General features: G+C 43.9%; 1 protein-coding gene across 1 annotated transcript in view; it reads left to right on the plus strand.

Moving 5' to 3' along the window:
• The window catches only part of TSPAN7 (tetraspanin 7), a 156,780-nt gene that overhangs the window by 133,331 nt on the left and 10,897 nt on the right, over positions 1 to 12,552 (plus strand). Inside the window, exon 6 of the mRNA XM_067545119.1 lies at positions 6,235 to 6,318. Within this exon, the coding sequence (XP_067401220.1) occupies positions 6,235 to 6,318 (84 nt within the window). The remainder of the gene's footprint in view (positions 1 to 6,234; positions 6,319 to 12,552) is intronic.

Consider the following 12,552-nt stretch of genomic DNA (forward strand, 5'->3'; position numbering starts at 1 on the left):
GACTGGCCTACCACTGTAGCTTACAGGGAAGGAACAGCCTTGATGGTCTCTGAACAGTCTCCTCTTCTTCTCAGCCAAGAAAGAGGTTTATGATACTTGTCTGTGTGTGTTTTTTGCAGGATTGGGGACATACAGGTCCTTGTTGCAGAGGACTCTCCCTCACAGATGAATACATTTGAAATGTAGTCTTTTCCCCAGTCTTCCAAAAACCAGCGATAGGACAAAGCTTCAAACAAGTTAAAGTAAAATAAATGACTAAAAGCTCACAAAGAGTACACTAACGAATTATCAAAAGGAGGCTTATTCTAGTTGTCTGACAATACGACTGGAAGTCAGAAATTCCTGGACTCTTTTTCCCAACTCTACCACTGATTACCTAGGCATGTAGCTGCCACTTTAGGTGCCTAGATTCCAGAATCAGACTTCATTAGGATTTCCAAAGCTCCTACCCAGCCGTTTCCCAACTGTGTAGTGCTTAAATTCTCTCAGTGCCTGAATTTTTCCAGTAAAAGTTCTCTAGGCACCTGTGTTTCTGTATCTGAACACATGCACTGCAGCCTCACTCTAGGTGTCTGGACACTTACGCTGCAAAGCCATTCATGAACCAAGGGAAGATGCATCTTCCTCCTCCTATTGACCTTTGGGGCCCGCTCCGGTAAGTGTGCTTAGAGCTCACCTACTAGATTGGGCCCTGTCTGCTGATTGGCACAGAACATCCAGGGGGAAGGAGAGGACCACCTTGTTCATAACTATTAGCCCCGTGGTTAGGGTATTTACCTGAGATGTGGGAGACCCCCAATTCAAGTCCCATCTCCATCTTAGGGGGAAAGCAGGGATTTCAACGGGGATCTGCCATCTATCAGGTGAGTGCCCTAGCCATTGGGGTATAGGCTATCTAGATGTAGGTCTCCCTTAACATCCCCTGTCTCTTGTTCCATTGTGAATAAATCATTAAAAAATTCATTGGAGCAGAGGGATAGGGTCCTGGGTCTCCGACCTCCCAGGTGAGTGGTTCGGTAGTCTGGTAGAGCATTCTCATGCTTGTGCTTTCTTGTGCTCTCTCTCTCTGTGACCCAAAGACTTTTCATGATTTATCAACAATGGAACAGTTTCAACAGGAGAGAGGGAGGGAGTCTCGCATCACAATAGCCTATAGCCCAGTGGCCAGGACACTCACCTGAGAGGTGGCAGAGCCCTGCTCAAATCCCTTCTCCCCTTGATGTGAGGGGAAGACTTGAACCAGGGGTCTTCCACATCTCAGGTGACTACACTAACCACTGGGCTAAAGCTTATGAGTAAGGGTAAGATTTAGTCATGGGTATTTTTAGTAAAAGTCATGGACAGGTCACGGGCCATAAGCAAAAATTCATGCCCCATGACCTGTCCATGACTTTTACTATAAATAATCCTGACTAAATCTTAGCTACTCCTGGGGGCGCTGCTGCTTTGGGGGCCCCTGCTCCGATGGCAGGGACTGAGTGCCCCCGGTCGCCTGCTGCTCCACGGTCCCTGGGGACCACTCTCCAACAGTTTCCAGGGTTGCCCCCGGGGCCACTGCACCAGCCACTGCTCAGGCCACCCCCAGAACCGCTGCTGCCCCAGCACTCCTTGGGCCGCCCCCAGGACTGGTCCTCAGGTGGTCTCCGGGGCCAGCTACACTGGCCACTGCAGCTGCAGAAGTCACAAAGATCGCGGAAAGTCACAGAATCTGTGACAGACTCGCAGCCTTAATTTGGAGGGAGGTTCCCTCCCACCCCTGGCTTCTGGCAGAAAAGGTGTGGGTGCCTCATGCCAAGAAGGGATTTGCAGCTGAGAATCTGGGGCAGGGGGAGGCACCTTCCTGCAGCCTGGATTTAGGCGCTGAACTCCCTAAGGAGGGTGGGTCTTGGGACACACCTCTAGCACTGGCATTTCCCGTGGGCTGGTTTAGGCTGCTCCCCACCTAGCCTGCTGGCTTTTGTGATCACATTCTGAGGCATGTATCTCTCCCTATTCATTGTATAGGGAACCTGTGTGTCTAACCCAGGCTTTGTGAATCCCAGTGATTTTCTAGGCACTTAAAAGTTAGGCGCAGTGACATGGAGTGTCACCACGTCTACATTTCTTTGTGAATCTGGCCCAAAATCTCCATGTCTGGTTCTTCATCTATTAAATGAGGCTATTATCTAAGGTCTTGTCTACACTAACACTTATGTCGGCAAAACTTTTGTCGCACAGAGGTGTGAAAAAACCCACCCCTGAGTGATGTAAATTTTGCTGGCCTAAGCACAAGTGTAGACAAGGCCTAACTCTGAGATGTCACTAGAGGTAGCTAATCAAAGCGCATTACAAACAAACACTAGGAATTATTTTTTTATAAAATGTTGGTACAGGATCAGGAATATAGGGATGCAAATGAAGTGTTAGTTGCTAAATAGGGTTGCTGGTTTGTTTGTTTTTTCTTTCCCGAATAACTGCATGGTTACGATACACACAATTTTTCAGGTATCTTTGGTAATGTCTGCATCACTCTTGAGTGTTTTGCACACATCCTTATGAGTGTGCACAACAAGGACTAAGCACTTAAATCACAATCATACAACATTTACTGTTTCTGGCAATTTATTGTATGGTGTACTGGAAAAACATTGTACAAAAGAGGTATGTGATTAAAGTTATCTTACTAGCTTGATCTTTTTAACAAGTGAGACCTTAAGTCTCTCTCAGATTACCATAACTGTTAGATGTTACATCTTGTGAAGGCTATTGAACAAAATAGATTTGAGAACTTTTGGGAAAGGCTGGAAAAATATTAAGCCACATATAGCAGAATGAAAGAATTGGTTGAAATATCTAGCCTCATTTCATAATATGCAGGACATACAACCGTAGCTTCTTGATATGTTAAATGAGTAAGCTTGAAATAATGTAGAGTATAATGTTGCAAGATGTAATTAGGGATTCATGTGTTTGTTGAAACATCTCATAACTGACTTATGGCTGCCCCTGTCCTGAGTTACTATTAACTTTATCTACCCAATCATTACTCTGAGGATTAAAAAAATATATATTTAATATTACAAAGTAGGTTCAAGAAAACATGTAATCTAGGTCACGAATGGCCTACATTAAACAAAGGGCATTGTCGTTGTCTTCTTCTGACCACTTGTATGCAGTATAAGGCCCTGATAGCCACTAAGTACATGCTTAAGATTTTGCTAGATTGGCACCTGTGTGTGCGCTCACATCTGTGTAATGAATAGACTCATCATGTTGGCAATGCTGGAGTCAAGATGGAGGCTATGTCTACACTACAAAGATAGGTCGACTTACAGCCACCAAATTAATTACTGCAGTGGCTGATGTCCACACTGCCCTTCTGGGATTGGTGGTGCAAGTCCTCACCAGTAGCACTTCCACTGACCTAAGAGGGGCAGTGTGGGGAGCTGAGAACCCAGTCTTCTGGTGAGCTGCTCCCCCACTTGCCTCCCCGTTCCCCACCGGGAGTGGGGGGAAGCCAGCCAGGGCTTCTTGCCTCCCTGTTCCCCACCAGGAGTGGGAGGGAAGCCGCCCACAGCTTCCTCACCCCCCCAGGAACCTGGCAGCCTTGCCAGTTTCATGTCTCCAGAGCTTCTCAGCCTGGTTCCCAGCCCAGCCGTGAAATTGACAAAAACAGCCACAGTGGATGTAAGAAACGCAGTGTCTACATATATACGTCATCCCCCTAACTACACCGATGTAAGCCATACACCTCTCCTTGAGGTGGTTTTATTATGTCGGCACAGCAGGGGAATTATATTGGCGGGAGGAGCATTTTAATGTGTGCAGCTCCAGTGTTTTGTCGACAAAAGCCGACTTTCATCGACAAAACTGTGTAGTGTAGACAAGGCCTGAGAAAGGGGAGCCCAAGTAAAATTCCACTCTTTTCTCAGCTTCCTGTACAACTGACACAGATGTAACATCTGCTCTAAAATACACCTTCCATTGGCCTCAGTCTGAGAATAAGTTCTTGCTCAATTTGGGGGGAAAATGGGTTGTTTTGTGTGTGGCTTCGTGGGGTTTGTATCGGGGGGAAAAACCCTGATTGTTTGTTCCTGTGGTTTTGCAGTCAATGACCTGGATTCCTTCAAACACTTGGAACTGGGAAAGCAGTAACTGCAAACACATTTTGAAAAAAATAATTTTAAGAAAATATTCATGTTGTGAGAGAGAGAGAGAAAGAAAGAGAAAGAGAGAGCTCAAAAACATGTCCAGGAGAAGGACAGCCTATGCACATGAATTCTCTGCCTCCTACTCCCAGTTCTAAAGGCTGCATATGTTGAATTTGGGAGAGTGGATGAACTGATGGGAACTGTAGACCAGGAATATATATATTTGAAGGGTGGAAGGGGGCTTGTTTGTTCTTTTCCTCTCCAAAAAAATCTCAAGGAAATAGTCTAAAAAACTCCAGAAAAACTTCAGTGTTGCTGTATATTAAAGGTAATAAACCATTCCAGACCATGCCTGGTGGCTTGTAGAGGGACTCTGCCAGGCAGGACACCTCCCTACACAACCAAGCTGTGCTTCTGTTAAACAGCAGCACATTTCTAAATAGGCTAGTGTTGCAGATGCTAGTGAGCACACACTCATAGCCACGCGCTAGGACAGCTGGGAGGGGAACCCAGGCCTCCTTTGCTCTGGATCCCCGAGGTGTTTCAAGCTTCTGTAGCCTCAGCAGGCTGCAGCACTAGTTCCTCCTTTGGCCTCTCTGGCCCGTTTCCTGGCACTTACTCTCAGGCTGTCATCCCCAGAATTGGGTTTCCTCGGCCCACCTGCCCCCAGCACCAGCACTGACCCTCAGGGTGCCTCACTTACTTAAACGTGCCCATCACCGAGGACTACTCCTCCTGCCCCCCAAAAAAGGTGTGACACTTCTGGTTGCCGTGTAGCACTCCGGGGAATGCAGCAGCTGTGGAGTACTTAACACAGAGAGACACTTTGCACAGAATCTAACACCTTTATGCTGTTTTTCTTAATCATATAAAAGCACAGGAGTCCGGCTCATACAAAACAATACACATCTTAAACCGCAAGCTCACCCTTCTCTTGTGAGTCCTTGGGGGACCATCTAGGTCCAGGAAGGCAAGCAGGGAGTCCCCTGCCTCAGGAGGTGTTATGTGCTGGGTTGCTTCTCTCTCCTGAACTGGGGAAAATGGCCTCTCCCCACCCAGCAGACCAGCCTCTGCCCTTTTTAAACCTTTGGCCCCTGTGTCACGTGACACACATGCCAACTTCCTCATGTGGACTCAGATCCTTACTGGGTGATTTCATTGCCGAAGGCTTCCCAGTGTTAAAGCACTTCTGCTGGGTAGAGACCTGTCTTTTTGTCTAGAATGAATAGATTTCCAGCGGTTTAGGTTCTTCGAGTCAACTATGCTCTTCTGTTGTTCTTTTGCCACCAGCCTTTGGAATCTCAGCCCAGTGTGTAGGCAAATAGACCACAGAGCAGGCCAAAGGTTGCACGTTCAAAATGGAGTCTGCAGCCTGACACGGATACATAGGGCAAGTCTAGAGTGCAATAAAAAACCTGTGGCACCAAGTCTCAGAGCTCGGGTCAATTGACTAGGGCTTGGGCTGCAGGACTAAAAATAGAAGTGCCGACTTTCAGGGTCGGGCCTGAACCTGGGCTCTGAGACCCACCCGGCTTGTGGGATTTCCAAACCTGGGCAAAACCTCGGCACTGCTATTTTTAGTCCTGCCACCCAAGCGCTGTGAGCCCAAGTCAGCTGACATCGGCCGGCCGTGGCCATGCCACGGGTCTTCTGTTGCAGTGTAGATGTACCCAGAGGGTTCATAATCTCACACACAATTTATAGATTGTACAAACATATTCCCAAATTGTCACAGCAAGCATGATTAATTTTTACTGCCTGTATCTTGTCAGATTCTGCTTTGTTTTCAGATCAACATTGAAGCCTTACTTTTTTTTTTTAAAATACCAAAACGATTTTCCTTAATAATGCAGCAGTGTCTTATTTATTACAGCATCACATTGGGCTTCTTTCCCATTCTAGCAAATTTGTTTCTAAAATGTACTGTGTCTGTCTTCGCAATTGTTGGGCTCACTCATCACTTAGCATGAATTTTTATTAAATAAAATAGGTTAAAATGTTGTTGGAAGTCATGATAAAAGTACTCAATTTTTAATTGAAGCCAAATGAAATGGGGGAGGAAGCAAACGCGCGCAAATACTAATTATGTTTATCTGTTTTTCAGGGCTGTTATGATCTGGTGACCAGTTTTATGGAGACAAATATGGGAATCATAGCTGGAGTGGCTTTTGGAATTGCATTCTCACAGGTATACAGTTATACTGCATGAACTAGGTGGGGTTATTCTCTTTTCTTCTTCCCCTGGCTACAGGAAAGGATTATAATAAGCGACAAAGCTTAGAATGCTCATTAGTCCTTTGGTCATCTGTTCATTGATTTTCTTTTTTTAACTTAAATGAAGTTTCTCCTTGGGAATATGCAGTTATGATTCAACTAATGACTAGCTCAAGGAAAATAGCTTGTCCCGCCGTTGGGTCAAACAGAGGTTAACCCAATAAAGCATTGGTTTAAATGGAGCATAAACAACTCAAAAGCCAAACAGCTGATCCATATGTTGGATAGGCTTTTCACTCCTCGGGATTTCTTTTTTTAAAGATTTTGTTATAGAGTTCAAAGATCTTTAAAATAAGAACATAAATTTAGCCTGTCTCATTCAAAAATTGTGTGTTTGTTTTTTACTTGGTGGCCTGCACTATTTGCTTATTTCAGCTTCACTTTAAAAAGAAAAAAAAGTCAGGGTGGGAAAGGCCTAATTGTTAAAACTGTGTTAATTCTGCTAACTTTTCTAAAAGAAAACCCTTTTGATTTTTGTGAGGAGCGGCCCCTTAAATCAGTGTAGAAGTTCAGTTTTCCTAGCTACAAATAACAGCACAGCTGTAAGGAGAGAGATTCCAAAACCACAGTATAAAAACCACACTATATCACGATACGTTCTGACATGAGGAGGGTTCAGGGAACATTAGGAAGCCCTGACTTTCAAACTACCTTGGCCCTGACATCCGTTAAAGAAACCTAGTGGCAGTTGTAGCTTACTGTTATGAGCTGGGTGAAACCTTGGGTTGAGTTAAAACCCCATTGAGATTGATAGGTCTGAACTCACCCTTTAATTATCATAACTGTAAGCATAAGCTCCCACCTAAGACAAAAGATACATGTGAACCTGCCCAGCAGCTTTTTGGCTGAATATTGTTTTGGATAGGGGTGTGTGTGAGGAGATCACGCAGAAACAGAGAACTGACAAAAGAACAGAGAAGGAGGGAGAGGGAAGAAAGCCAGGCAGGAGCCTAAAGTACAGTGTGAGTCTGACCTTGGAGAAAAACAAAGAGCAAGCTTTTGGGTCTAGTATTGGCTAAAGAGGCTGTAAGCTAAGAAACTGTTCCTTTTGTTCTTAGTTCCCTCTGTGTTCAGAGAAACAGAACTTCGTACATTTCTTATAAATAAACAAGACAGCATCAAAGAAAATACCAGACTCCGTCAATTTCTATTTCCAGCTGGAACGTCCCCAGAGCCCCAAACTCTGATTAGCTATTTGGGTCAAAAAGGGACAACAGTTAGTTAAAAGAAGCCTAGAGGCTGTTCTAACTTATGAAAGCTGCTTGTGATGAAAACCAGGAATACCACCTGCATCTTCCACAAAATCGTTGTCACTTGCCTTGGAATGGTGAGAACCCCCTTAAATGGTGCAGAAATAGGAGAAAGAAAGCCACATTTAGAATCCCAAAGCCAAATCATTTCCAAAGCAGGACAGTGCGGTGCATGGAAATTCAGGGGATTGAACAACTTCCATCGGAACAAATATTTGCCTTCTCTCTTCTAGACCCAGAATAGGTTGACTGTAAATATGACACTTGAAAGCTGTCATTACAGCTGGCATTTGCTTTGGTCACTTAATGTTAAAAATCAATCACCAGGCTTTTTAGAGGTATAAATCTGATGGCATGAGGCAACATATTTTAAAATATTTGTACAGTGCTTTGAAAATGTGACGTGCCAGATGAGTTTACTCTGCTTCACCTTAAAACACATGAATTCAGTCAATGTGCTGCAGGTCAAGACAGTGCTCTCATCTGCTAAAACACCAGCAACATTCTCTTCTTGTTACTGTAGTTTACTTCAGTACAGCCGCTTTCACTTTTCTTTGCTTGACTTGCACATCCTGCCATTCTGTGGCAAATTGTGATAAGGAATATGACTATGTCCATTTTAGATGTTCAGCAGTGTGAACAGACTTGGTTAAAACTGGGGGAGTGGAGTTAGAGTGACTTATGCATGGCTACACTTTTTAATTCAAGAAGAATTCTCTGAACTGTGCCACTGTTGTAAGCTTCAGTGATTTTGAGCATTATTCTAGTTAAGTATTGTTGTATTAGGCGTATTTCTATCGTTTTATTTTAGTCAGATCCCTATAAATTGTTTCACTGATTTGCTGAACCAAGCCTATCTCTAAATTCTTCAGTCTAACTGCTTCCAAGTACTGAGGAAAGCTATTAGCAGATCCATTATCCTCAGAAACCCAGCCTCAGATAGCCTGAAATGTATTGGTTGGATTATGACTTCTGATTGACTACTCTGCCTTGGATGTCACCCTATGTTCTTTGTCACCAGAAGATCCTTATGTCTTTGCTTAAAGAGTCACACTAACATTTTCTTGTCTGAGTCTTAGTTGTGAGGAAACCTCATGCTTTGGCACTGCACTCTGTGCTTGTGGTCAGTTGTACCTGAATCACCTTCAAGTTTTGACTCATCTTTCACATAGACTCAAAGCACGCTCTTGGATGTTACAACTTTGATAGCCAGAAACTCTGATAGCACCAGCTTTTTACTACTTGACAACTTTCTACTTCTTGACAGCCTGTAGTAGTCAAGTTCTTGTTCCTAACTTTGATTGCACCATTATAGCGCTCTCCGTCGTGACTTTATTGACAGAGATCTGCAGATGGAAACAAAGATTCCTGGTCTTCAGTGCAATAGTCATCTCCCACCCTTCTTTATGGGTGCGAGACATGGGGGACATAGCGAAACCATTGTAAGCATCTGGAATGGTACCAACAGTGCTGCCTCCGTATCAGATGGGAAGACCATTGCACCAATGCCAGCGTTCTCTCTGTAGCTAACATCACCAGTGTTGAAGAGAAGATTATGAAACATCAACTTCGCTGGGTTGGTCATTGTGTGCGGCTGACTGACTACTCGTTTTCTGAATCAAGTCCTGTTTTCTTAACTTAGTCATGGTAAGAGAACCCACGGGGGACAAAGGAAACGCTACAAGGACACCCTGAAAGTATATCTTAAGAAGAGAGACAATGATCCCACGAATTGAGAAGAGCTTGCTGGCAATAGACTACAGTTGCATCCCATCATATATCAAGCCTCAGCCCGTTTTGAGGAGAATTGCCTTGCTCAGGAGGCTGGGAATGGCAGAGGAGGAAGGAAAATGTACAGCATCCCAGCCAGCAGTTGTGCTCTTCTCTAAGAAACCACCTGTCACATGTGGAAAAAATCTGCCAACATGAATTGAACTCCTCCGCCATCTTAAGTCTCATCAGTGACTTTCTCCCGGCCAGACATAGTCCTCACATCAAGGGATACCTGACAACAGCTCCCTGTACTCTATCTGAATCTGTTTTGAGGTAGTCAGAATGCTGTTCGATACAGATATCTTTAAAAAAATCCATCCAAACAAGTTTGGGGGAGGTAACATGATTTCTAGAACATGTTGGATTATTCAGCCATACACAGCTGAGGCAAATTGCAGGATATTTCATAGGCCAGGATCGGTACCAAGTATAAATCACCAAATCTGCTTTAGCCCAGTCACATCTTTAATGAATCGGTGGTACGTGCTGTATGTGGAACATTCTAACTTGGCTCGAAGTTGTTTGCAGTTGGGAGGAGACCATAGAAGGAAGCCAAACTGAGGTTGTTTGTCAGAGTTTTGACCTGTGTCTGGATGTTTACTCTAGGCAATTGATAAATTATGGGATAAATTCTGTCTTTGGTGGAATCGGACAGTGCAACAAAGAAGAACAGAGATGCAGACAAATGCATCCTTGGCAGTGAGAATTTTGCTGGCACAGGCAGGATTTGTCATGGCAGTCTTCAGGCAACACAACGTGAAATGCACTTTGCTGTTGCCCCGAGAAAGTGTAAAGTGCACCCTGATGTGCTGCTGGCAAGTATTTGTTGCTCATGGCAGTATACACTCCAGCCAGCTGGGAGGCTAGACATTCTTCACTCCCAGCAGGCCTCACACCCTTCCCAGCCCACACTTGTGCACTGTAGAAAGATTCCACCTGGCTTGTTTGTGTATGCGAAGAGACTCCCTACCCTGCTTACCCGTACCACTTTGGAACAGCTGCATGTAGCATGATATGTGACGAATACAATACAGTGGGTTACCATTTACCTATTAATCTGTCTTGCTTGATCCACATAAGAATGGTATCCTCAGACTGATTTCAGATTAAGCTGGGCTAACAGTAACGTAGCAGGCAGCGGTGCAGCTTTAAGTGAGGTGTCACGGTTTCTATTAGAATAGTTTTAATCAATTAAAAGGCAAGTGGCACTGTTTTGCTTTTCTGCAGTAGAGCATGTTGTGCTGGTCTTTCCTTTGCATAATTGGTTAGACGGTGACCAGTACAAGGAATGTGGCAGTTCTCAGAAATGGAAAAAGTTGATGTAATGGCACGAAGTGTCTTATTGCTCCAGCATGCGTTCTCGATCACAGTCAGTGTCTGAAAAACTGCTTTGGGACCGACAACGTCTGTGCAATTGAGAAGCACAGACTTTGCTTGTGGAGCTTGAAATCCTTTTTAAAGAGCCAATTGTTTTTGGAATCAAAGTCTGACGTTGTTTTTCAGCCTGAATAACTTGTGTTTAGCAGGTGCTCTTCATGAAAATGATCTCCACCCCCTGGACAATATCAAACAAAACTGCCAAAGTCACTTTTAAGAGGAATGGTTTTGCCTGAGCAAAGCTACAGACATGGGTTTAAAGGATAGGGGATAGCATTTTTAGGTTGGAATTAAAGTTGGGTTACTCATTAAGTAGGAGGGACTGTAGTGCAGCTTTAGAACCAGATTGTTCCAGCTTTATTGCAGGGTGCAGAGACTGTGTACCGCCAACATGCTGAAAATCAATCCTTCAGATGCATTTAGCTGGAGTCCCTCTTTCCAGTGCAGCATCCACTTTGTGCCTGTATTTTTGCACTGGCAATTTAATTTCTAGCATAAAGTTGCATCTGATTTGGGGGTACAGTTCAGATGGAGGCATAACTCTAGGGGTCTGTGCCCATAGCTCTTTTGTGGACAGAAGTTGCACCCGTAGACAAGAAATCTGGGCCTCAGCCTGGTTGAAAATATACTCCTGAATGTAAGAAATGTTTTAAACGTTAATTTCCCCGGTGCCAATGTAGCAGACTCAAAGCAGAGTTTCTGTTGGATTTGAAAATACTGATGAAAAAATATTCCTAACCGCTATAAAAAAGCACACTTGTTTTTAAAGGGACAGTCTGTAATAGCTATTACCCTGATTCTGGCTTGAATGTACAGCTTCTTCTCTCTGAGAAGAACACAATGATGAGTAGACACAGCTGTGCATGAACACTATGTAGGAAGAGGAACATGTTTTTTGGCAGAAACACTCCAGGACATGAAAACTTGATAGACATTCCTAAAGGAAGCCAGTGAAATCAAAGAAACTAATGCCACAGTGTTTGATAAACTCAGTTCTTTCCAGAAGAGCAAGGAGAGCTGTGTGCCCAGAACACTGAGGATTGAGAACACAGTGAGAGGAAATCAAGGAGCTAAAAGGTGAAGTGTCATTCCCAATGGAGAAAACAACTATAAAGTATCAGCTCCAGCAGCTGAGTCCCTGGCTAGTCAAACACACAACTCTATTTGTACTTATGGTCTTAAACGGGGACACATTGTGAGGATGAAGGAGCACAGAGGACCCAATCTAAAAATAGTGGTGAAATCATTGTTGTGTATCTGTACTTTGTAATAATAGGGAACACTTACAGGCTATAGCATTTTACAACTGCAAATCACTTTATGAACATCAATCCTTACAACACCTCTGTGTTAGGTTTGGTAAACCATTATGTATTTCTTGTAAACAAAACTGTTAGAAAGTTGCCACACTTGAGCTCGAATGGTCAGCTTCTATATATATTTGGACATGAGAATAGAAACCACATGGCAGAGATGTGCACATAGCACGCACTGAATTGCACATGCTTGGATGATTTTTGACCATCAGAATGGTCATTCTTCATCAGTACCAGCTAACTTGGGAAAATGTGGCTACAACTAACACAGATTCTGCTTCCTACATGGCTTAACTTTGCACGGGAGATTAAACTCAATCAGAAACCAGAGCTGCTACTTATTACATGTCCTACTCATCTGATTAACGTTGCACTGTCAGCAGCTTCTGCTGCAGAAGAAATGAAAGACGTGAAATCTTTCATCACTGGTTT

Source organism: Emydura macquarii, unplaced genomic scaffold, assembly GCF_026122565.2.
Source record: "Emydura macquarii macquarii isolate MOO-44397 ecotype Brisbane River unplaced genomic scaffold, CSIRO-AGI_Emac_v2 contig_1043, whole genome shotgun sequence".
NCBI lineage: Eukaryota > Metazoa > Chordata > Testudines > Chelidae > Emydura > Emydura macquarii.